This window comes from Bactrocera latifrons, unplaced genomic scaffold (assembly GCF_001853355.1).
Source record: "Bactrocera latifrons isolate USDA-ARS-PBARC rearing strain unplaced genomic scaffold, ASM185335v1 scaffold_8, whole genome shotgun sequence".
NCBI lineage: Eukaryota > Metazoa > Arthropoda > Insecta > Diptera > Tephritidae > Bactrocera > Bactrocera latifrons.
Genome location: NW_017537489.1, coordinates 2,091,752 through 2,119,028, shown reverse-complemented (window position 1 = coordinate 2,119,028; position 27,277 = coordinate 2,091,752). Strand labels below are relative to the sequence as shown.

General features: G+C 34.7%; 1 protein-coding gene across 1 annotated transcript in view; it reads right to left on the bottom strand.

Moving 5' to 3' along the window:
- Positions 1–13,199, bottom strand: part of LOC108976759 — a 50,366-nt gene extending 37,167 nt beyond the window's left edge. Inside the window, exon 1 of the mRNA XM_018946042.1 lies at positions 12,201–13,199. Within this exon, the coding sequence (XP_018801587.1) occupies positions 12,201–12,284 (84 nt within the window). The 5' untranslated portion in view covers positions 12,285–13,199. The remainder of the gene's footprint in view (positions 1–12,200) is intronic.
- Positions 13,200–27,277: the final 14,078 nt, after the last annotated feature.

The following is a 27,277-nucleotide window of genomic DNA, read 5'->3' as shown; positions in this document are numbered from 1 at the left end:
AAAAAAATTAGGCGAAATAGAGTTTGAAAAAAAAATAAAAAGAAATAAGTAAATTAGAAATAAGCAAATTAAATCCAAATCACAAAATTTTAAACAAAAAATTTCAAAGTTAACATAAGTAACATATACAAAAACATATAAGAATGATGAATGAAAAAAGTATATGAAAAGTATGCTTCTTAAATATAGACAAAATATAATAAAAATAATATAATATATAGTAAAACTCGAAGTGTTTTATTAAAACTATAAATAATAAAATAAAATATATATATTGTAAATAAAAAATATGAAAAAACATAAATTTTTAGAAAAAAAATTCTATTATTACATAAGATTAAATAAAAAAAAAACTACAAATAATAGAATAAAAAATTCAATAAGCAGCCTTTTATACCAACTAAAAACAAAAACATATTAAAACAAAATTGCTAAATTGAAAATAAAACTGAAATATAAAGAAATTTGTTTAGAAGAATCCATGCCTTTTGTCTCGTTGATTACCGCTGATAGGAGTATTCATTGCATGCCTTGTCGAAATTCCGAAATTAACAAATATTGTTCGATCACTGATCGTGATATTGCCGATCGCGCGGATCGCGTTGCTCGCTTGAACTGCTGAACTCTGCGGTCGCTGTGCGAACGTTTGCAGTCCAGCGGCGTTAACCCAAATTCGCTGTTGTATCGAACAGTTAGCTATGCGCAGACCAGCTACATGCTAACACAAACAAACAAACACACAAAGCTTTCTTGAAGACAGTTGTTTTGGTTTATGACTGAGGAAGCATTTTTTTTCTAATTTTTCTGTGTTTTTTTGCCATTCCTTTTGCGTGCCAAATATTATATTACCAATTCACAAATATTTTAGTTTTGCTTTTGTTTTCGTTGTTTTTATGATTTACTTTTATTTTTTATTTTGCTATTATTGCTTTCTCCGTTAAGTGTGTTCGACTTGTAATTAATGCAAAATACACAAATTAAAAGCCTTAATTGTGAGCGGGTGGCCAACTGTTCGGAACAACAGTAATAACAACAAAATAGTTTATTAAAAAAAAAAAGTCTTAAAAATGTGTTTGCAGCAAAAGCCTGGCACGCAGTTCGAAATAGGAGAGCTATGACTCTTGTAGTATTTTTTTTTCATTTTTTTTACTCAGTTCGCTCAATGAAGCGAAAATAATTATGATTTTTACTTGTGCGTTAAGGTCACGGAAGATTTTTTGGAATTTTCTTTTGTCGGTATTTTTGTAGTTTCTAAGAATGCAAATTACCGATATTTAAATTTCTATATTTTTTGTTCGATTCATTCACAACAATTATTATGGTTATTGTGTGTTTCTGAGACGCTGTGCTAAAAATCTGCTATGATGTCATACCTCATTTGCGCATGGTGATGACTATAAAGGAATGCTTTCTACTTTCCAAAACGCTTTGAATAAATATGATTTCACACCTCCAAGTATAGATTTTTTTAATTTACGGTTCTAATGAACTTATTTGAGTTCACTTCTTTCAAGCTATTTGTAGTGCTAAAAGCATACCTTTTTTTTAGTGAAAAAATATTACAGAACTGATGACACCCACCAACATTCTGTTAGATCAAAGAAATTTTCAACTTCAACTATGACTAAGGCTGAGCACACAATATCGCATACTTAGTAAGACAAAGGGGCAAAAATAAGACAAGGAAAAATATCGTTAAATTTAATGCAGCAGAAGTCATGATTTAAAGAATTTTAATGGATTCGGTTCTACTCGTTTGATATTATTAGTTCATAGCTTCCTGTTCACTATAGTCCATAGTTAGCTTAAAAAGTATGTTTAGCAATAATAAAGAATTTTACTACAATACACTTCGCCTATTTTGCAATACTTAAGAACAGTAATGATGTGTTTCAGAGAATTATATTGACCAAAAATTCAAAGTTATCACTCAGAATGCACTTAGTACACATCGGATTAAGTAGTTTGAAATATCAGAACTATCAAAAGTTTAAGTTCATACTTTTAATTGCAACTCATAAGGTCGAAATTGGTCGGAAAAAGATGAAAACCGTTTATATAAATCGAAAAATTTAGTACTCTTCGTTTACTACTAATATGCATTTAATTATCTATATAATTGTTTACCTATAACCCAAAGTGCAATATTTTAGTTGTATTTTATGTATCGAGATGTAATCAAATGTACACTTTTCTTGCAAATGAAGTTGCCACCTGCCGAAAGATATTGAAGCTTAAAATAGAAAACTCGAAAACTTAAAAAGAAGGGATATACGGGCTCAGAAAAGAGAAGTCCACTATCGATGCAATAGAGGAAGTTGTAGACACTGCAAAATGTGCAGTAAATGGCAAAAGACGGAAAGGTGGTCCAAAAAAAAATTAGTGCGCTGATTATTCTGGATGTGAAAAATGCATTCAAATATCATATATGAAACCCAATATGAAATACGCGCCCTAAATACCTCATAAATATTGTTATGAGTTATTTTGAATATGAAATGTTGATCTACGACTCCAACGAAGGCACAAGGTGCTAAGTATCAACAACAAAACAACGTTAAGCTCATCGCATACGCGAACGATCTTATAATGGTAGCAGTAGCTAAACCACTTGATGATCTCAAAATAAATGTAATGAATTTGGAACTGGCTGAGTACAAAACAGAGGTATAGCTCATAAGCAGCAGGAACATTGAGGGAAAAATAACTCTCACGATATGAGCGTGTGCAATTACTTCACAAGCACAGTTGAAGTATTTAGGGATAACATTGGACTCCAAACTGAAATTCAAGGAGTACTTAGCATAGACATCAAAGAAAGCAAATAAGATTTACAATGCCAATCAGAGCTAATCAAGAATGATGGCGAATAGACGCAGTGGGCACCAGGTTTTTGGCTTCTAATATGCAGGTCCAGTATGGATACAGGCACTAGACATAAAAGCGTATGCCAGAAAAAAATTATTGAGCCACACGTCAAGTGAATGGAAGAAGTAATGCGGAAAAAACTTAAATTATTTTGATCGTATTGCACGTAAGGGTGTTCAGTCCACTTCAAATATTTTTGTTCTCCAATCTCCGTTGTTGTAGTGGCAGAAGACATTCCTAAATTATGCTTGTATAAATAACTAGGAGGTCTTAATTTCTGATATATTGGTGATTATTATTTCTCAAGAAAATTTCAATAGTGAACCATTTAAAATAAATACTCTAGTTTGGATAGTAAGAATATTAGACTTAATTAAAAACTCGAGCATAACTTAAAAATATTTTGTATTTAATAAATTTRATTTCATATAAAACATAACTCAAAATATTATTATTATTATATTATTTAATTATTTTTCAATTCGTTTTCGATCCATACGTGTCAGAAAATTTACTAAAATATTCAATTTAATTAGATTGAGTTGCAAAATATGTATTTATTGAAAGTACTGAGACACACGAAATTTCATCATAAATAGTTCGTTGCCAAAATGCTTGTGTATGTGTTAGTATGTCGCGTAGGCACCGCCGCTAATGCTGGCTCAATTTGGAAATTCCGACGTATTAAATCACAATTTAATTAAAATCGCATTGATTTGTGTGCTTGCCGGCGTTGGAAAATAAAATTGAGCGATGAATTGTTTTCGCAGCAGGTTCGTTGCAAAAGTCTTTTGTTTTCGCAGACTAAATGCGTGTAAAAAGCATACTGTTGCAAAGCACATACGCGCATTACGGCGCTTTAGCCTTGAGCAACGATTGCATTAGCGGACATAATCACCGAATCAATGGCCTATTTGGCCTATTTAGAAACGTAACGCCAGCAGGTTTCTCGAATACATTTTGTGCGTGTGATAATTTGCGTTTGCTTTTGAAAAAAAGAAAATATTTTTTGAACTGCTTTTGTAGTTTTATTTTCTTCTTTGAAATCTTTGACTGTTTCATATTTTGTTGCTTATAGTGTTGTTGTTTGTTTTCCTAATTTTCTTGTTCATTTTATGGCTTGTCTTGCTCTAGTGTACGCGGTTGCTGATTGCCACGATTACCATTGTATTACAGCGTGTGTAAGTGGCAGCATTGGCATAACAACAATGTAAAAAAACGCAACGCAGCTTAAAAATAACAAATATGTAATAAAACAACAATACTATAATAAAACAACAATAAAAATAATCAAACGACATTATGTGATAGCAAATAAAGCACACAAAAGACACAAGTCTACTAGCCAACTTCAGCTTAGTTCCCAAAACGCCAGCGCGCAACGTGACGCCAGGCATTGCCTTGTCATCTGCGCGTCTTCGTCGATTCAGTTGACACACAAGCACACACGCATGCACTTATAGCAGCATACATATATGTAGACCGTGTTACGCGCTAAAGCCACTGAACTTTGCCATTGTGTGTTGGCAAATGCAAATTGTTCGATTTCATCATTGTTTGAACCTCAACCCACCACTCACAACATTGCGAACGTTGCAGTTGCCACTTGCCACGCGCACACACACACACGCATGCAGCGACAGAGAAGTGTGAATTACAGCGTCAGCCACTGCCGCATGCTGTAGAAAGACCTAAAACAAAATCAGAAACAAAGATAAAACCCACAATAATTGCCGCAAAAATATCTCTGAATCTTTCCGCTCGCTTAATTATCAGCATTGGACGCAGCCGCACGACTTTTGATGTAACTAATTTACAGCTAAAAGTTTGTGGCGGCAGGCGACTAAAAGCAAATACATTAACTAGACGAAGGTATAATTTTAATTGCTTTAACGCCAGGTGGTCAGCGTAGCATTGAAAATGCAAACTGTAATAATATTAGAAACAGTTAAGGTCGTTTCTTTGCGGCGAAATTCCAAGAGCGTAAAAGAATTCACGAAAATATGCAAAGTAGTTGAGTGTAAAATCAGCCGAACAATAGCGATCAGCTTTATGGGTCATTTTCGGAACAATAGCATAACTTCAATAACAAGCAACAAGCAAATAATACTAAAACATAATGTTAATAAAAGAAGAAGAAGAAGATAGACGCTTCGTGAGTCATCTGTTTGCCTTGTTGACAATAAATATGCAGCCCATACGCCAAAATAGCCACCAAATATGGGTCAAATATGAAGGATTCTTGTTCTGCCAGCGCGAAAGCTGACCCAATCACTGGATAATGTTTACACGGAGCAACAAACACCCACACTACACAAAAACAATAACAACAGAATTCGTTTAAGAATTTACAACAAAAAATATTTCAAATTCTACAACAACAATTAACAAAAAATTTAAAAAATGGACCAAAAAAAATAAGTATACAAAAATACAACAACAAGAATAAGATTCGTGAAAAAATTACAACAACTATAAAAATATAAATTGAATTTCGACAACGGTTTAAAATTCTACAACAACATTTAAAAAACTAAGAATCTAAAACAACAATAATAGCAAATTGAATTTACAAAATTACAATAACAATATCAGGAATCATTAAAAAATACAAGAGCAAAGAAAAAATAGTCGAATTTCTACAACACTAACAACCATATATTTTTAAAAATTACAGCAACAACAAAAGATGTTTAATTCTAAAGCAACAATAAGAAGAGAAAGTAATGTACAAAAAAATTTAAATTCTACAGCAACAATTACAAAAAAAATTTAATATTCTATAGAAAAAAAATTAAATATAAAAAAAATACAAGAAAATTAACAAAAAAAATCTGTTCATATCATCATGTTAGTTTAAAAATTACAAAATCAACTAATATATATTTCTACAACAACATTAACAACCATATTAGTTTAAACATTACAACAACAGCAAATATATATTTAAACCACATTAAGAAAAAATTATAATTAAAACTCTCCAACAACAACAAAAAAATTCGTTTAAAAATCTAGAGCTCCAACAACAAAAAATAATTTAAAAATCTAGAGCAATAACAAAAAATATTTAAAACTCTACTACAGAAAAAAAAAAAAAATTCTTCAACAGGCCTACAAAACTCGTAAACAGCACGCACAATAACGTTTTCGCCCGGCTCTATAAGCATATGTGTGTTTGTTTTCATATGTCTCCCGCATGTTTGCTACTCAAATGGTATCGAAAGATATGAATAATTCAACAAATAAATTGTTCTATTATATACTTTTTCTTTTGTTTGTTTGTGTTTCTAAGCTATTTATTAATGAATATCAATTTTGCAGTTGCGTGCGTAAATGGGCAACAGCAACAACAAATTGGCACACATATTTTTACCGCTAAATAAGCAAGTGCGATTTTGGCGATTCCCTCACTTCCTGGCTAAATGAAAAAAAAATACATTAATATATATGTATATATATATTTCATATAACAGATAATATCGGTTTACATCGCATTATTAAGGAAGCACAATTTTGCAATTTTGATCGCAATTTGGTGTATTTCTTCCAGCTGCTCTCATGTCATAAATAAAGTCTTAGATCCCGGAATACCGACAGGCAAACGTTCAAATGTTCATATATATAGCATTAATACTTATGCATTAAAATAATTAAAAAATTTAAATTTGTAAATCCCGAAATTTCGGCACTATAAGTTTCTCGCTCTATTATAGTAGTGTTTGGTATTAAATACATTTTTTTAAAAAATATGCTAATCCTTTCATAGGATAGTCATAGCCATGGGACTAATCGGGACTCATCGAATTTAGTACTATACTTTGATATTAGAAAAATTCCGAAATATCGAGACTAAATTCGATATTTTACTGAAGTTTATTTATAAAAATAATATATACGAAAAACCAAAAATGTTGGGCAATCCTAGAATAAAAACTGTGTTTTTAATTAGATCTGAAATTTCAGGACCAAGAATCTATCATTATAGAGAATGTTTCTGGAATAAATAAGTTGAATAAAGTATGATCACAGAAAATGTATACTAAGAGTTATCAATGATCTCACATTGATATTTGAAAAATCCCGAAATTTCGGAACTAGATACTTTTCGGGACTTTTGAGCCCTGAATAAAACCTGTATTTTTAAACAAATCCGAAATTTCAGGATTAAATGTTTTTCGGGATTCTTAAACCATCTCTCTCAATCCCAAAATAAAAATAGTCTTTGTAAAAAAAAATCTGATCTTACCAGAAGTAGATATTTAGGTAACTTGAAATGGAAACTTCAAAATAAATATTTTTTTTTACATGCATACCAAAATTCAATTTGGACTCCACGACTACTTGGCAATGATTTTTTTAGTTTACATTGTTTAAAGAAGTTTTTTAGAAACAAGGTTTGACTTTACTTCAAGATAAAGAGAATATTCACAGTGTAATCAGAGCGATTCTTAAGTAAGTTAGAGGAAATTTATAAGACGCTGACCGCTTTAACTTGAAAAAAGCACCTGTTAAAGCATTCTGTACAAAACTTGCGATTGGTTTCGTGAAATCCGTTATCATAATTATTAGGTCTCCACAAGGGAACAATCAAAAAATACCGCAGGCATGTTTAATCCTCGAAAATCGATTATAAAATTCAATTTAGCGGCTGACTCTTTTGAAGTAATATGGTAAAAAAGATTGTTTCAGGTTTTTAAGTTTCGAAGTCAGGTCATATCACGAGGGTTTCAGATGGGAACTTACAAATAAATACAATATCTTTCAATGCGATTCACAGGAACTTCTTAAAGGCTGAGGCCATTAATGGGAATGATTTTAGAGCTACAATTAATGAAAGATTTCAAAGATTGCAATGACGTCATAAAAGAAAGAAGAGAACAAATCAACATGCTAAAATTGTGTCTAACTTTCTTTCGCTCTTTCCTCTCGACCTAATTTGTTCGTCTTTTAATCAGTTTATTATGGTTGACACTTACATATGTTACCTAGAAAATTTATTTTTCGATTTTATCATAAAGATTAGAAAAAATATGGAAGACCGAATAAATAAAGAAACTGTAATTAAAAATTATTTTCTTTTCAAATAATAAACCAATCTATGACTAAAATTATTATATGCTTAAGTTAACGGGTAATCGCATTCTTACTTAAAACACGTCTCAAAACGATGAGGCATTAAATTCTTTGCAGCGTTCAGCACAAAGGAATATAAAGAGCTGTGCGGCAAATTACTACTAATTGCAAATAAAACATTTGGCATGTCTAATGGTCAGTATGTACGCTATATATGTGTGAATTTGTGTAGTATACACAAAGCAAATATTTATTAGAGATTAAAAAATAATAAAAAATCATTTACACTTGTGAAGTGTGTCTACACATTTGCCTGCCACTTGGCTGCTGGGCTTGAGCGACGTTAGACCTGAGACCAGAGGATGACTAAGGGCGCGTTCAGTTAGCATCTGCCAACGGCCGTTTGGCTTGTTTATTTGCCTGTTTGTTTATGTTTACTGCATTTTTGCATCAAGGCATTGAATAATTAAACGGTTTTAATATTCAAATAAATGTTTTTCCTAACACAAACACAAAAGCTTGTCGCGTGTAATTGCTGTTCTTGAAATGTAATTGGTTCTGTTGGAAATGCGATTTGCTCAAAATTAATAAATAATTGTAAATTGTTTGAAATTACTTGGGAATGGACGGACAGTAGGCAGGCCAAGCATGCAAAGCCAATTTTAATTACACAGATCAAACATGTATGTATGTGCATGTGGACGTTTTTTCTTATAAATAAGCTTTGTGAAATTTTAATCGCAAATAAAAAGAAACAGTTAAGTGAGTAGATTTTTTTTTTGTTTTTGCAAAATTACAAAATTGTGTAATCTTTCTTTTTAATTCTGAAAAATATTTTTAAAGCATGCAATGTGGCAATTAATATTTTTTCTAGTTAAATAAATATTATAATTGATAACTGATTGACTGTGAGAATGGTTTAAAACAAATTGATATTGAAAATTTTATTTTTAATTTTAAAAAATTTAGTAATTAATTTTTTTTAGTTTTTTTTAAATAACTCTTTTCTGAAACCAAACAAATCTATAAATCAGAAATAAATAAATAGACAAATGTGTGAAATGAGAATGCCTTCACAAATTATTTCTTATTTTCAAGTAAATTAGTTTCCCTTTTTGTATCATGAACAGGTTAATTAAGTTATGCCACAAAGATTGTAGCACCAAGAATTGGGTAGTCGAAAAAGCCTTTTTCGTATTTCGAATCAAACTAAAAGTTATTTTTTTATATTTATAATAAACAATTATGAACAAAAAAGTAACATTTTGATCTAGCTATTCTTGCCATTTTTCCGCTATAGACATTATTCCATCAGTGTAAACCTTTCACATCGAAATTTCAGAACGGAAGCGTGCGAACCATTGTGGTGCTACACGAACTAATACATAATCGTCTCCGTAAACTGCATAAATTTCAATTCAATATATAAATTAACAACATGGGTCCGTGTGCCCATTTGTATAGACGCGAACTAGTCCTTCGGATTGTGATATATCTATCTGAAATTTCCAAGAAGCTGATCTTATGACCACTATAGGTATGGCTGCCATACACACTAAATTATAGGAATAAGGCTTGTGTAAAAAACTTCTAAGCCTATTGTGCCATCTCCGAATAACTTATTCTGATCGGATAATGTAATATATAGCTGCCATACAAAGTCATGGATAAAAAATTAAGTTCTTGTAAGGAATATTTTGTAATTATGAAGGGTAACCGTTTTTTCTTATTTAAAAAAAAAAATTGTCATCTCAAATTGATTTCTGGCTTCATAATTCTAAATAGATCTGCAGAGTTCAGTTATGTATTACAAAACTATATTATATAATCAGCTGACCAGACCCGCGTGGCTATGTCAACGGTATACATTAAAGCTTATAATAAAGTAGAGTAAGTGAAAATTTTATTTACGAATAAAAGCACAAACTTTATTGATTTTAACATAATCAAGATATAAACTATACTTTAAATATATATTCTATATTTTAAATTGGAAAAAACTGGACACAGTGTACTAAACTTTACTGAAATCGGTTCAGTAGTTTAGGAGTTAAGTCTGAACAGAACACGTAATTTATATATAGATAATAATATAAGTAATTGACTTAACGTATCCACCATAACAACTTAAATACTTAATCTAGAGATAAATTATGCTTTGGGAGCTTAAATATATAGTAGAAAGATTTCAAAAGTTGTATTCCAAAAATTACTTCTCAAATCAATTTAAATGTTATCAAAATCGCTATCAAAATGGAGAAAGATTCTCTTTATAAGTTATTTTCGTGTTTTTTTTTCATAAAAAAGTGGGCCAAATGGCCCAGCAACCACACCGTACAACAATCCAATAACTGAATTGAGCCCAAAATACACTCTATATCATTGCCCATAAGTTTATCTTGTTAAAAAATACATACATATAAAAGCAACAAAAATGCTATTTCCTTCAATTATAAAGAATAGAGAATGAGGATGTGTAATCAATAGAATGTAGTCCCTAATTACGCATACCCCTTTTGACTATACCAGTCTCTCTTTTATTTATACGAGTTGTTTGTTCGTTTCGATACTCTTTAAGGTTTGGGCAAACGCAATCGTAAGAGACCTAATTGTAAGAATATTACATATTTTTTCTTAGATTTTTTGGATGGTTGTCAACGAGCACTATTAGAGTAATCGTGAATTGTCTGAAATAATAATATTGTGTATCATTGCGTCATTATCTTGAAAAAGAAAATTCGATGCACTCGAATATTATTCCGATTTTTCACATATAATTATACGTAATTATCTTACAACCACTTTGCTAGATAGGTAATGCAGCCAGAATCGATCGGGGCATATCGGAGACCAAAAAATAATGGGAATGTGTATTTATCAAAGTGAAAAAGGAAAGACAAAAGGGACTTAAGCGCAAAAAGGTCAGATAGTTTTATGTGAAGAGTAGTATTTTTTCCTGATTGTAAATGATATCTCGACGGAGTAAGAAAGCACGATAAATGCCCTCAATTTTAAAATCTGGGAATTAAGGAAAAATTATTTGAAGTTTCTTTTACTATATTACCTCTTGCCTTGCCTTGTGTAGAAGTTTACGCCAGTCAGGAAAGTTCTCTGAGCGCTATTCGTTCGGGCGTGCCCAGAAACAATTCCTTTACATATGCCTAAAGCAGATCACGACTTGCAGCCTTAGACCAAGTATTCTCTGGGTAGCCAAAAAGCATATGTTTGAAAGCGAGCTAAAATGAGAAAGCGCTCTTAGGGGTGTGTGCTAGGTTTGGGACCCGCCAGGTAAAAAATTATACCAATAAAAAGAAGAGAACAGCTGTTGTAAACTTGGCTAAAATAGCGCAAGCGGTGCCAATAAGGTAGAAGAAGATATTGCTTTACTATACTATATTGATCCACTGAGGCACTATGGATATGCGAGTACCTATTATATATTTACTTATATATATTTTTTTCCTTCCATAAATATTTTGTTCGACAAAGTGTATTTTAGTTTAACTCTAAGGTGAACAATTTAGTTATTTTGAGTGTCGGTGTGTGCATGTGAGTTTCTTGGAAGGGTCTCGAGACCGCAGAAAATTTGACTTGGATGATGAATATGCCCCCCCAGCTCTGTTAAAGTAGATTATATCGAAGGAATTTTGGAATTTTTGTTTAAAAAACCTCTTTTTAAATAACTTAAAGTAGACAAGTGTTCTTTCGATGCGGAGCGCCATCCTTGAAGTTGCTTTATAAAGTATATTTCTTTTACAAAACCAAAGATCCTTGAGAAGTCAATTTAAGCACCAAATTTGAGTTTCAGTTTTCGAAGCGCAAAAAACGGCTCCAGAAAATTAACCAGTGAAACGTTTGACACAGCAAAATCATTTTTTTACAGAAATTATCGGCCTCATTACTAACTGCTCATTGAAAACTCAAAAGAAATATGTTTTAAGGCATTAATTCAGTTTATTTTATCAAAGAATTATAAAAATTTCATTCTTTTTGCAAAATTCTGTAAAATTGGAAAAAGTTTCAACAAAATAAAAAATATAGCGATTTACAAAAATAGTTTGCAAATTACTACCTGTATCACATAGAAAATTAAAAAAATCAATTTTTAATTGCAACTTGCTTTTATAAGCACACACACACACATACATACATACATACTACACTATAAAAATTAACTACACATGATTTATGGCGCATCTCATTGCATAAATACTTTTATAACAGCTTACAAATTAGAGGCATTCATCACTACTCACCGCCAACGCCGTAAGCATCCAACAATTCAGCCACATTTCGAAACTTTTCGATTTGAAACACTGCTTTCTTGCAATATAATGCATTGCAACAATTTTATGATAACTTCCGTGTGTTTTGTTAAAACGTAAATTTAATATTTTTTTTTTTGTAATTTTTGCAATCAAATACTTCTTTTTGTTTTCTGTTTCAATTTGAAATATTTTTCCACGTTTGCTTGCCGCTGGCGCTTTTTTTTTGGGAATTTTTCAATTAAAAACTATTTTCAAGTGCAACGGAAATAACGTAAAGCCAAGCCGATTGCGCCCATAAAATAATAGGTGAACAAGAAAAGTGAAAACAACAACAGCAACGTTGCAACATAAACTGCTTCAAGCACGCAACCTGCAACACCAGTCGCGAGGCGTTTAATTACCCGCTCGACGCGCCGCGCGTTAAAGAAAGCCAAATGCAAAAGTCTATAAAGCGAATTCACGTAATTTTCGCAAATTTATCGTTTTTCATACACAACCAGATTGGCGTACAATGCGTTTAGCGCGTTTCCGTTTATGCTTTTGACTTATGCGCGCGCATTCGCGCTCGCACACACACCGACACAGTTTAAATTTATGTAAGCGCAGTTACTGCAATGCAAGTTGTTGTTATCTTTGTGTGTTTCATTTCTTTACAATCAATCACTTTTGTTTATTGCTGCGCTCGCAGTGACACTTTGAAAACTGAAGCAAAAGTTCAAAACTTGAGCAAAGCGAGTTACGCCGGCGCGCTCACTAACTAATTGGCTCAAACGCTTCGCATGCGCTTACGATAGTGCTACTCTCTCTCTCTGCGCGCCTTTTCACTCACTCCACTGAGCGCTCACTCAACAAGTGTAACTTCTGTGTTTGTTTCTGTATTTTGGATGCCACAAGGCGCGTTCGTACGTTATATTTTCGCGTAGTTCGCTTCACTTTATTACAGCGCCAGAGCGCGTCGCTTATTGCATTCACACGTCCGTCAACGAAGCTGGCCAAAACGCCACTAAAAGCCGAGCTAGACAATATTGAGTTTAAAACTGAAAGCCAGCAAGCGTTGTATCGATCGCGCAGCAGCAAGGCGATGGCGGCACGGCGGCGCGGAAAAAGCAGCAAAGCGCCACACAAGCCGAGCGCCGCCAGCTTTGCTGTAACGTCATTCGATACTCCACATAATCGCATCGCGTCGAGATTGTGGGTGTTTGTGGTGTCTAATTCCAGGCGCGCAGCGGCGGCACGTCGTGTACTGTTGTTGTGCGCGCCGCTGGCGCTGTGCAAAATGATTGAAGCCCTTAGGCTGCATGAGCTCCCCATGATAGGCATCTCTTGAGCTGTCAAAGTTATTGAGTTGTCGCGCCGAAATCAATTTTTATATTTTGCCAAGGTTATTACGTCTTTTAAAAATGCCGATGGTTCGATAATGTTTGGCCTAATTTATTAGAAACTTTCGCCAAATCTCAGTAAATTTCATAATAGTTATGATAGTTATGATAGTCATATGAAAGGTATGTGAACAATTTAAGCTATTTTTTATGAGATAAAGGCCTGAAATTACTTGCTGTTTTAATAAATATCTACAGATGGTGCTTGAGATTCCAAGTACACTTGATGGTATACATTTCGTTGAAAGGCTGAAACATATCTGTAGCCAAGAGGACAATAAATATATTCGATGAACTGAGTAAAGTTAGGGGAAAAATATAGTTGTAAAAGTCTAAGCGGGTTCAAAAATATTATATGTTGTAAATTTTATTTACATAAGTGGAGTAATATTCGTTTACACAGCGAGAACTTTTTGACAAAAAGCTGAAATTAAAACCGCAAATCCCATAAAGCATAAAGACTCTTATCAGTAATCATATTTTAACTCTGACCGCAGAAAGAACACAATATATTCTGTGATCAGTTGACGACTTTTTTAAAAACTTTATTTAGGTTATATGAGTAAAAAATTCACACTCTTCATGACAATGTAATAATATATAAAGCTGGACCTGTAAATTGTGTTCTCTGCAAAAAACAAAAAAAAAAACAAAAAGCTGGCGTTTTATTTCTGAAAAAGCCTCATTTCGTTCGATACACTTGAGTTTGTCGAATTTCTTTGGTCTTTCTGACGCTTTCTGAAATCGTCAAGGCTTATCTCATTCGATACCCACCCACTCTGTCCGTTGGGTGACTTTTTTTACAGTAGAAACGAACCGAGGCTATACGAAGCCAAATCTGGTGAATACGGTGGATGAGGCAGTTGTTTACGTTCTTATCCATTCCACTCGATGTTGGAGATGTGAGCCAACGCGTTGACATGATGAAAGAATACTTTTTTCCTCATTCAACTTCTGCAATTTGTCGTCGAATCAGACCAATAATGCGGGATAGTACAGCTCTTTGATCGTTTTGCTTTTTTTCCAGATAGTCGATATAGATCCCAAAAAATCATCACTTTTTAGGTAGATAAGGCAGTCTTCGATTTCATCAGAGTAAGTTCGTCGTTGAAGTCCACGGATGCATGTCTCAAGGACGGTCACGTCCTTCGGATATCGCTTAAAACATATCACACACTGTTGTTAAACAATCTCACGATTGTGCTTGTTATCCGAAATGTTCAAACACGGCACCCAATGCAAAGACAGACTTCTCAGCACTCAGTCTTTCAAAATTAATAGTATTTCAGCTATCAACCGAACCTTCACTTAGTGGTCTTCAATACGAAATCAAGTACTTTTGTCGCAATAAATTCCATGGTTCTGAATTTCGGACCAACAAAATGTACGTCATCAAAAACGGAAGTGAAATTACGGAGTTAGATCTCCGAAATAACACCCCTCGGCCGGATAAAGTCCGGGTCAATTCCGGTGCGTAGAATAGTCAGAAACTACGCGAGAATGCTTCTTGATGTCTCTCATCGAACACCTGTATATTGAGGTCCGTATGCCCCCAGTTAAGGAGCATAATGAACTTACGCTCCAAGTAGGTGACTGCAGGGATGATTTCTGCGAAGGCACCCCAGCAGGAACTGCTTGAAGCAGAACCGTCTAGAAGGAGCATCAAGAGGACATTACTCAACTACGACGACGATATCAAACAATACGCCGACCAGACTTCGGACCCAACTAACTTTCGACAAGCACTGACCGCCATTGAATGTGGAGCCATTGACAGTGGAGCCTTTAACACCTTCACCGACTCCTTTTCGGTCAATCGCGTACCACGAGAAATGAGAGTGACTCTTGTGCAGCTTCGTTCCGGATGCTGTGGCAAGTTAAACTTCTACTTATCCAAATCTAATATAGTATGTCGAGAGTGCAATGATGCCCCAATGAGTTCCCGCTTAATGCCACCTACTTGCATGCCCTGCTAACCCTCCTTATCTGACACCCTCCTACACAGACCAGTGAAAACAGTAGATAACAACGATGACAACTTATTTAATCCTTACCTTTCAACGGGGATTAGATACCCGTTACAACAACAACAACTATATGTTTCAGAATTTATGTTTTTGGGGTGATAAATGCTATAGATTTCCAAATATGAGAATTATGCATCTATCGAGCGAACTTTCAATCGGACGTGGACTTTTGCCACATGAGGTTAACGTATTAGTCACTAAACCAAAGGATAATATGGAAAGAGTCCAGAGTACTTTACTTCCTTTACTCGATTTTATATTTCCTACACTTTAACCTTTTGCTAACTTTAATCTAATTCTTAGTTTTGGCTGTTGAAATTTTTGATTCTGTAGCTGAGCAGCTTAAGATCGCAACGTTTAAAACTCCCTTGCCTTTTATGACTCGGCTAATTCCGCTCGTTCGCGGATTGCGCTCCTCACGTCGGTTGGGCAGGAGGAGGGTAATCGTTGGGTATTATTATTATTACAATTCACGGACAAGACCTCTATCATACGCGGCCAAAATAAAACTGCAATGCCGATTATAATGAAATTTTAACAGTATCGTCTAGGAGAAAGCGTGTAGCCCTTTATAGAGCGATCTAGATAACGGAGCCAATGAGCTAAAAGCTGAAGCTAAGTAATTACCAAACTGCTGTCGAATACTGTACTTAGTTCCAGGCTCTCCATTCTCTTTTACCGAAGGGATCGAATAAGCTTAGAGCTTTCTTATATATAAAAAAAGACCAAGTGAGGAAGTCTTCAACTTGAATTAATCTTCAATTAGCAGATTCGGAAGGAGCAGCCGATTAGCCAAGCCTTCTTATAGAGTTTCAGTATTAACAAAGAAGAAAAAGATATTTATAGATTATTATTTTGAAGGTCTTTCATAACATATTCATTGGTATCCCGCACACCAAATAATATGCGAGCATTCATAATGAATTGAACTAGATTTCATTTTATTTTTCGGATTTCTTAGGTAGCAAAAAATGTGTAGGTCGCCCTTCTTGCAACAATAGCTGGCTTTCGTTATATAAATTGGAATAAGCGATTAAACCATTAACGACTTGCATTACAAAGCTTTAGAAGTAGCATTCACTGAGCAGTCATTGGCGCTTGCACCGTCCACCGTCACCGTTGCGTAGGCGTCTCTGCATATCCACCGCTAATTTGAATTCATGATTTTTCTATTTATCTACGCGAAGGCGCACAGTTATATATATACTTTGCTTGCAGCAGCTGCGGCCGTTGCTAGATGACTGCTGCGCATACAGCCTTGAAATTGTGCGCCGACTCGCTTTGCCGCCAAAACTTCGCTTTTATTCAAAAGAAGTTAAAAATTATTAAAAATAAAGATAATAATTTTTTCCGACAGTTCCATTCAGCTCGTGCGTTTTTCTACTGTTTGAGCGAATTCGATGGAGAACAGAAATATTTATATACACACACAGTCATTTACAAATAGACATTTCTGTTGGACACGCATTGCTCCGCGGTACACTGTGTGCCACGTTGAACAATGGAGCTTGTCGTTGACTTTGTGGCTTGCAGTTTTCAATTGTTGGCATCTTGTTTTTGCTTTCAGTTTTCTCAAGCCGAAAAGTCGAACCTTTGGCCGCGTGTGGGCGTGTTTTGTGCGCAAATACCTTAACACTGGCGCAAAGTCAAAAACATAATTACAAGTGGAGATTGCTGTTGGCGATAATGGAGGCTTGCGGAACTAGCGAGCTCTCTAAGTGTGCGTGCGCTAGTTGAACAATGCCCTGCGGCTTCTTGTGTCTAGCGCTGAATTAGGGCGAAAATTAGCCGCACAAACACTTGTTGAGCAATTGAAAAATTGAAACTGAAAGTGCAATGCATTCAGAGTAAGAAATCCAAGAAATGGGTGTTGTCAAGGTTACACGCCTAATGGCTAAGGAATAGCGTATAGTATATTGCTTTATATTATAAAAATTAACACCTCAGAAGTATTATTGTGAAATTTGCCTACGTAATTAATGTTTCGATTCTTCAAGTGTTTACACATATTTTCAACGAGTCTCTGTCTAATTATTTGTTCAGTTCATTAATTACATACCTAGTGTGGATATAGCAGTATGCGCCAAACAATGGTGAAATAGCGAGATTTTCATTAAATATTCCCTTAAACTTCTTATTATTTGAGACACACGTTTAAAGTATAAAGCATTTACAAAGTAGCATAAACTCGAGTTCAAATTTTGGTGTTTAAGAAACTTAACTTAAGTTTATGATTAAGTGTTTATGAAAAACCTCAAAATTCTCACTTTAGTGTTCAAGAAACTAATAAACTCTGAGTTTATGGTATATAGTTAACTTATGAATAGCTGTAAAATATCCTTAATAAGATGTTTAAGAAATCCTGAATTTTATTTTTGTTGGTTTTGAGCAGCTTTTGTGAACAACAATTATGTGGTTTCATTCAGGTGTTTAAATATTTTTGAGTTTAAGATTAAGTATTTATGAATAACTCTATTAATTGGTGTTTATTAATAATTATCAAAAACTCCCATTTGGTCAAGAAGCTTATAAACTCTGATTTTCAGGCAAATTATTTAAAAAGATGCGTTTAAAAAACACAACAGATATTCTCATGTCACCTATATGAATTCATTTCATTTAGAAAAACTTTAAAATCGAATCTTAAGATCTTAGGATTAGCAACAGCTGTTAGCTGCTGTTAAAGGTATTCAACAATTTCTGTGTTTAAGACTTAGCGTTATGAAAACTCTTAATTATTCTATAACATTATTTGAAAATCTTAAGCTTACTTAAGCGTACGCTATGGTTTCTTAAATACATAAACGAGAATTCTTGGCAGTTATTCATAATTAAGTATTTAAGTATCAAGTATTCTCATTTACGCATTTAAGAAACCATGAGTTTAAGATAAAATATTCTATTGCTTATATATAAAATGGAGAACTTTCAAACGTTAACTCCAACTGAAGAGTTTTCAAAGCGTGATAAAGAACACTTCTTCTTGGTGTAAAACTTCTGAAGGGTGTAAAAATTTTATCGGGATCACAAGTGAAAACTGAAATGTGGCCACATATTTGAAATTTTCAACTTATAAGTTTGGAGTTCAAAGAAAATTACAGTTGCATGCTCATTTCTTTAAATCGACTAGTACAAAAATAATTTTAATCAAATAAAACTGACAAAACCAACGATTTATGACAATTTGGTTACTTAACTAAAAAGCGAGAAGAAAAGTCAATTCAATTACATATCTTAATATATGAAACTAAAGAGTTTTGAGGTACAATTTACAATTCCATTTTTTTTTTAAGTTGGTTTCAAAATAGTAAGGCAATAAAATTGGTAAGTGGTTAGTAGTGGCGGATTCAGAGGTCAAAAATTGGATGGATGTCAATTGAGTGTGCTGCCTCCAGAAAAAGTATGTGCTTTGAAAAGCAAAGAAATTAAAAATTGACTTGATAGATAGCCTTTCGGATAGGGGAGAGAAGCAAAAATCAAAAGACAACAAGTTACGGACTACAGCATTTTAAATGGTGAAAAACTGTGATGTAGTCCTTTATCCCATAATTCATAGTTTTCTTCGCATATACTGCTTACGAATGCAAGCTCTGAACGCCCCTTTTCGACACTTCATTGTGTGAAAATGTGGCTGAGCACGAACATGTTTCAAAATAAATTGCTCGGCCTGGCGTGCCCTCCACAAATGAACCGAACCTGAAAAGCTACATCAAAGTCGATCACAAACCAAGGTTGTGAAATATCATGTACATATATATTTGGCCGTTTTAAGACGTCTACTTGAAACAATTCGTCGTAAAATAAGGATTCGTGGATTTCCAGGATTTTTCACCACGATAATGTGCCGTCACCTGATTTTGACTGACTTTTTAGCAATAAAGGACATCTCAGCCGAGCCTTATAAGAATATTACTTGTTTTGACTCAAAAGGAGTCCGTTCTGAAGGCATTAAATAAGATTGTTTTTTCTAAGTCAGTGGGCACAAATTTGATATGAGGGTAAATATGTATATACATTTGAAAAAATAACATAAAAAGTAATTAATATATATATTAAATCATTGCTATAAAATGTAAGGTGTTTCAGGAACCTTTGCTGTAGATTTGACCTCATAAGCTGACTATCGCTAAGTATAGCGATATGCTGGTTGCGATAGTTGCGGTGGAGATTGATTTCTGTAGACTGACTTATACCAAAAACTTCTGCCTAAAAGACAAACCGTACCATTGGTATGGAGAGTTTGTTATGCGGCTTCGCAATAACTGCTCCAATGCCTTCCCCTGTTTTCGAGACATCAGTGTAAATATTTTTTAATATGTATAATGAGCAGTTTCTGCAACAAACTTTAGCTGCCAAGAAGGAATCATATCATTTATCACTGAAGGATGCCCTGTAACTCACAGTTCTATGGAAATATCTATTTTATGTACATATGTACAGTAAACTTCGTATTTATGGTTAGTGTTTAATCTTAATGATGAGTTCGTGTTTATCGGAAGTGAACTAAAGCTTCGATTCGGTTGGAATGTTTTAGTTCAAAAACACGCTGCAGGCACGGCAGCAAAAATGAAGAAATACTATTCTGAAACAAAAATTACTTAGTTGTTTGTCAATTTAAATATATTTTGTAATTCTAATTCATTATTGTGTTGTATAATGTCATTATTCTTACTGAAAACATACAAAACATACCGTCTCTGCTATTGGTGGTGGGTATGCATTCTGTTTTGCCCAGAGCTAATTGTCTACAAGGAAATTGCCGCGCAGTATTTGTCACTCCCTCAATCGGATTGTTTTAGCTCAGCTAATTAAGTGCAAATTTTTATTTTTTTATTTTATTTTTTCAAATAAATTTGTTGCTCTTAATGCCTGCCTCTGTTCATTGTGCTTACATAAAATGATTGTGAGTTCTTTATTGACAGCTTTTTATGGTAAAAGCCATGTGGGCTGCCAGTCTGAGAATGAAATATAATTAATCAAAATGTTGCGGGGAAAAGTTATGCTTAAAATGGTATTGCAAAAGTAGCAAATCGCAGAATTAAAAATATTGAAGTTTATATATTTGAATTTTTTTAACACCATAATACGCATATGGCCTAAATTGTAATTTTTCAACATTTAAATATAATTTAATTTATCATTATTATATAGACAACTTATTAGAAAGATCGATTGTGCTGATCTCATGAGAATAAAATTTGGGCAAAGGAAATTTGCACGACCTCAATGTTAAAAATTCAAAGAATATTTCCCGTAAAAAGTTACCGAGAAAGCCTACATGATATTTATAAAAAGATTTGAGAAGATGTGAAGATTGAAAAGATGTTTCTTATCGAAAAACTCTTTCTTATCGATTAAACTTTATTTGACGCATTGTTAAAATTTGGTATGTTCTATTATCTACATATTGTTATAGAACTGCCTTCACATAATTTTTTTATAGATCTCTACTAAGGAGTCGAACTCTATAGGCTAAACCTTCCCAACACAAGTATAGAATATATAAAACATTCCAAAGTGAAAAGGACTTTTTGAATCTAGCGCCCCTGGTGATGCCACCTTTATGTCGACTGAGTTTAGAATTAGAATTTGTTATCCTTATCGATTGTCCAGTTTGATGATTGCTCAGAATGATAATCATTGATCGACGCTTGTGACCGATTATTTGACCAAAAATCACATTTTAATCATTAACCACTCCCCGTGTTCACCTGATATGGCACCGTGGAACTTCTTCCTTTTCGGAAAAATGCATTTGAACATGAAAGGAAAACGTTATGCACACGTAGAGGCCATTCAAAAGGCTTTCACCGGCATACTGGCGGCTATACCGGCCAACGAGCTAAACGACTCGTTCGACAAGCTTTTGGACCGTGCAAAAAGCTGTATTGAAACAGAAGGAGATTTATTCAATTTATTTTATTCCACATATTTAGTGAAGTTCGCATTTTTTGCTTTCAAATTTGAAAAATGACCCATTGCAGAAATTTGAGTAGTAGAGATACAAATAAACTGCAAAACAGATCTCTCTGAACGAAGATTATTCCAAGAGTATAGTCTCTAGTAAACTTCTCAGTTTTAAGACAGTTCAGTGTATGATATCACAATGTACTTATACCCGTATTAGTAGACCAGAATATACAAAATTTGTCGACGTATCTTGGAAACATCTCAGCCGTCTTAGATGCAATTTGATTCCACCATGGTTGGAACGCATCACTTTTGGATTGCCTGGGTGACCTTATTGAAGCAATATTGAAGCCAATTTTTAAAACACATAAAAAGTGAATGAGGAAAAATCACTGTTTCTACTTTCGAAAGACTATTTCTATTCTAATAAAAAAATTTTTAAATACTCCTAAAACCCCAAATCCCCAAATTGAAGTATTATTCTTTTTACAAGGGCATGCTATGATTTCCCGATTTGGAGAAAAATAAATGTGAAAACTTATCTGTGGAACAAATTTACATTCTCCGAAAGATAACTAATAGATATATATACAAGTATATATGTAGATAGACTGATAGGCGGCTCAGCCTTTCTATACACTCCTCCACTAAAAGCGATCTGACCTCATAAGCTGAAATCGCCTTTAGTGCCGCTTAACTATCGCTAAGCATAGTATTAATGTTTCGCTACCTGTTTGATCACTAAATGCAGCGGTGTGAGCTCCAACATGACTTCAAGTGCTGCGGTTGGGAATGTGGGCATTGCCTGAGAAGCGCAGGCACAGGCGAGACTTTGCAGCTCCTGAAGGCCAACTGAAGACTGCGTTGCTTTAGATGCCCAAGCAACCGCTCCATAAGTGACAATAGGCATTACAATCATGGTATACAGCCATCTGATGATACCTGGCTTGCAGCACCTGTATCTGCCGACTAGGCGTCTGCATATCATGAGAGCATTGCTGGCTTTTGGACAGTGTTAATTCCACGTGCTCCGTAAGGTTGAGTCTAATGTGAGGCCAAGAACTTTGACCTCTTTAGACACCACCAATTTGCTGCCACCGATTGTTACGGGCTCCAAGCCCGGAAAAGAACTTTGCTTTGTAAACGACAGACAGGCGTATAACCACTCCCATTGGAGTGGTATGGTTATATAATACTCGACTCCTAGCGAATTAGTTTCCATACTCGTACATATATTATATATGTATATACATATTATTTATATCCGAAGCTACCTCACTTCCCCATATGTTAAGGAAATTTGCATAGGTTTGAGGACTGATTTTGTCAAATCGAATTAAAAATTCATTACAACGCACTGACAGCCGAAATTGGCCGAACGCGGAAATATGCGCTCCGACTAGTGTTGTACAATGTTAAACACCAATATGTATGTATGTATGGTATTTACTATGTTATTCCATTAAATGATAAAGTGAGTCAACAAAAATATGTGCATATACACGAGTACCTACACTCTGTTACATGTGTATTGTCTATGTGTTGCCAAAAATACAAAAACAATATATGTATAAGTTTAGTACATGCACCTCTATGTACATAGCCACCACAATCGTTTCGCACGTACCATTAGTGACTCAAATTCGAATTACAAAACAGAGCTAAAACAAGACAGGCTCACATAGCAAGGCACAAAACATAGAGATATAATTTAACCGTTTTCAATTATATTTAGTCTGAACACACAAACACACACACACACACTTGAAAAGTAATAATACACAATTTAAAAACGAAATGCGCTCGAATCGGGTGACGAACGTGGAATTGTGTAGTCGAAAGAAATTATGCTGGTAAGTGACAGCCCCAGTCGTGGCCGCCGACAAGCCGGCTGGCATAATTAGTGCGCAGCCAACCCCAAATGGGGGCCAATTGAATAAGCGATAACCGAAATGTGCAAACACGTCGATATGTTTATGGCGCTGGCGCGGTTTGTTGTTGCTATTATTATCACAGTTGTTGTTGCATTTGTTGTTTTTGCTATTTCTTACACGCTTACGTCGACGCTGAGAATGCGATCGCCGAATTGCTACCGGCTTCCATATCCACCACACTTGGCCTCCCCGCCCGTCTGCAGGCGCCGATAGCCGATCGCCGACTTCGTTTCGCCGCCAGTTTGCACACACGCCGCTGACTTACTTTATTTTTGCACTTCATTTATATGTATATCCAACTGTTTCGTTGTTTACAACTTTGCTTTCTTTGCATTTATTTGCCTCTGTATTTTGTATGGTGTGTACTAACAACGACAACAGTAACAATAACTCGTTACAATGCTCATATTTGGCAGCTTGTTTGGGTTCGTTTACACATGTCACTGGTGTGTGTATGTATGTGGGGGAGGTTAGCATGTAAATATGCGCTTTGTTGTTGTAATTGCACGTGCGTTGCAAGTTGATCCAATGCCGTGATCTGAGATTATTAGCGTAATTTATGGTGAGTGTATGGCGTGTGGACTATGCAAGCTTTTGGCAAATATTTATACGGGTGCAATACACCAAGTGAAATGAGCATTAATTGGGGTTTAAGATCAATGGATCAGATCACTGATACGTTGGGAGACTTCATTGTTCATATGTTCTTACTGAATATTAGAACGCGGTTGAATTTTTAATTAAATTTATATGATCTTATTGACCCTTAATTCGACCGTGTGAATAATAAGCGATCAGTGACCTGTAATGAGTTTCATTAGCTTCTTAATTTCTTGGAATCAAACTCTAGGTTTTCACAAAATTACTGTCTTATCTTCTGTCTGGAGCTCTCGATCAATTCTACAATTTTATGATCAGGCTTCTAGATCACTGCAGTGTCTAGAATATGGCGTGTAATCAGGGTACCATAAGATATACAGCCCTAAGCACTCGCCTAAAGTATAGTTAGCGTTCGTCAAGCATAGGTGGCTGTCATTAAAGCATCAGAATATGTATTACTCTATATTGCAGCTCCTTTTAGTGAGACAAGCATTCGATCTGCCAGCAGAGCAGCAATAATAATAGCTTTAAGCTTGCCCAGTTAGTAGAGAATTGTCTGATTTCATTATCGATAGCACAAATTTTCTTTATAATCAGAGTATGGAAGCCTGGTCATACCAGAACCGCTGCAGGTCAAAACTTGCCCCTGTGCCATTGTAAAATTCACTGAAATATTAGTTTGTCAAAAAAGTCTTGCGGTATTTTTTACTCTTTTTATTTTTATTTTATAACGGTTTAATGACTAATGCCCAGCTCTTTGACCGATGCCGGTCTCTTTCGACCAATTCAGCGATTTTATCGCAATTTTCGACGATAGGCCTTCCGGAGCGTGGCACATCTTCAACCACCTCTACACCAGAACGAAAACGTTGTCACCATCTTTGTGCGGTGAAAATGGAAACTGTATCGGGTCCATAAACTGCATAAATTTTATTGACGGCTTGAGATACGTTTTTGCCTTTATCGTAGTAGTACTGTAAAATATGCCGTATTTTGCTCCATGTTTGTGACGCTATACCTCATGAATGACTTAAAAGAAAAGACAGTCAATCAAACACGAGTTAGCGCATGAAATTAGCTTTCCAAAAAGGTATAGCATGACCCGATGCGACGAATAAAACTAGAACTACAAGCTCACAGCGCCAACTAGCGAAAATACCGCAAGACTTTTTTGACAAGCTAATATTTATCTCACAACTATTTATCTTGTCGTTCTTCCTGACCAATAGGCGTACATGCGTAAAGATGAATATTTTGTCGAACAAAGTCATATGCACAAAGCTGAAGTGGAATCATACAGGCATTTTCTTCATTATTGTCCAGCTTTGGTAGGGTTGAAACATTTCGGCAGTCATATTTTCAGTGAACCTGGCGAAATAACCGAATTGTTAACAGGCGCTTCAACATATTTGTGACAGAATCAGGTTCCCAAGTGCGATCCGTTTTTGGATCGACCTTTTATCCTGATCTAACATAACTAGCGTGATTATGAGATCTCTGTGGTCCAAAGTGAAACGGAAGAGCTCTATGGAACTACTTGCCCTCCGCAAGGGAGTTTAAACCGAAAACCATCCAATGAATATGAGGTTTACAATGTTGAGGAACGCGACACGCAGATATCTTAATACTATTTTATCGCATGTCCATTTATCGCTAGACGCTGATTGCAATTTTTGGATGTCACTACTCCAGTGTACCGGACGAATTATATAGAACTCATATTAGCCTCCAAAATAGATTTATAATATATTCAAAGCATATTTGGGAGATTTGAAACAAAAATAACGATGAGATTTCCATGATCTTCGTCACGTAGATTGATTTTGTAGTGTAAACTAGTTCAACATCCGTGGCCAAGAGTATCTACTTTCAGAAAGTGACATTTTGAAAAGTACTTTCTGCAGAACTTTTTAAATCAACTACTCAAATATTTGAATTTGTGCCTTCAACTTGGCAGCTTACAAAATTTGCCGAAAAACTTATGATTGTAGCTTAGCATTGATAAATACCTTAGAAGATTTTCAAACCTTTTGGGCAGTTGAGAATTGAAGAGTGTATAACGTAATGCCGACAATCCGGATCTCCAAATTTAGAATCCCGACCGTCAAAATACCGACAAATCAAGAAAAGGTAGCGTTCTTCGTTCGAGGCCTAGTCCGTAGAATTCTCTTTCTGTGCTTCGATAAAAATCAGGGCGGATTAGATAAAATATTTTTCACATGTCAGCATTTTGGTTTGTCGGTATTTTAAGTGTATCCCTAATTGACAACACAAGTCACGGGATTCGTGAACTGCATCAGCCATATGGAATCGTTTCAGTCGGTGGAACGATGAGCTGTACGAGATATACGACGACATTGGCATAGTTCAGCGAATTAAGAGAGCTCTGAGAATATTCAACGCAGAGGCAGACCACCACTCTATTGGAAAGACCAGGTGGATAATCACCATTGGAATCTACAATGAGCGCAAAACAGTGAAAAGGACGGACGACTGACGCGATGTTGTAAAGTCTGCTATAGCCGTGTAAACGTTGTCTACGCCAACAAAGAAGAGGAAGAATTTTGAAAATCTGGTATCAAATTTGTAATCAGCGAAACCCCAAAACCTCCGAGTAACAAGTTCAAACCAAATGTTTTTTGTGAACCTATGTAGTTGATCGCACGATCTTCACATTCGATCTAGATTAAAACTTAGAGATATTCTGAAGATAAATGATTTAAAATGAATGAATATTGTTGATACATAATTTCTTTCAAAAAAGTCGGACATATATATGTGGATTACAATATTATTCAAAATTATTTTCACTACCGAATCATCACACCCTAATGCACCGAAAATATACACATTTGTTCATAGTGAAGTATGCGCCCACACTCCTACAGTACAATGACCACAAAGACGACGCCTTTTAGGCGCTTTAAGAGCTCATCTCGAACACAAAAACAACTAGCCAAACGCTCTTCGGACCATTTAAGCTCAACACTTACAAGCAGCGACACAATTTCACTTGACCTACGCTAATAAATTGATTTAGACAAATTTGGAGAAAATGCGCAAACAGGAAAACAACTTAATGTTTTGAAAAAATTTAGATTTTTTGTGGAAAAAAATAAAAACAAAAATAAAATCTAATAGTAAAATGAGAGGTGCGACTAAATTTATAAATGGCGACAGCAAAAACAGAAGTTCGCTGAACTGCAAGCATGACA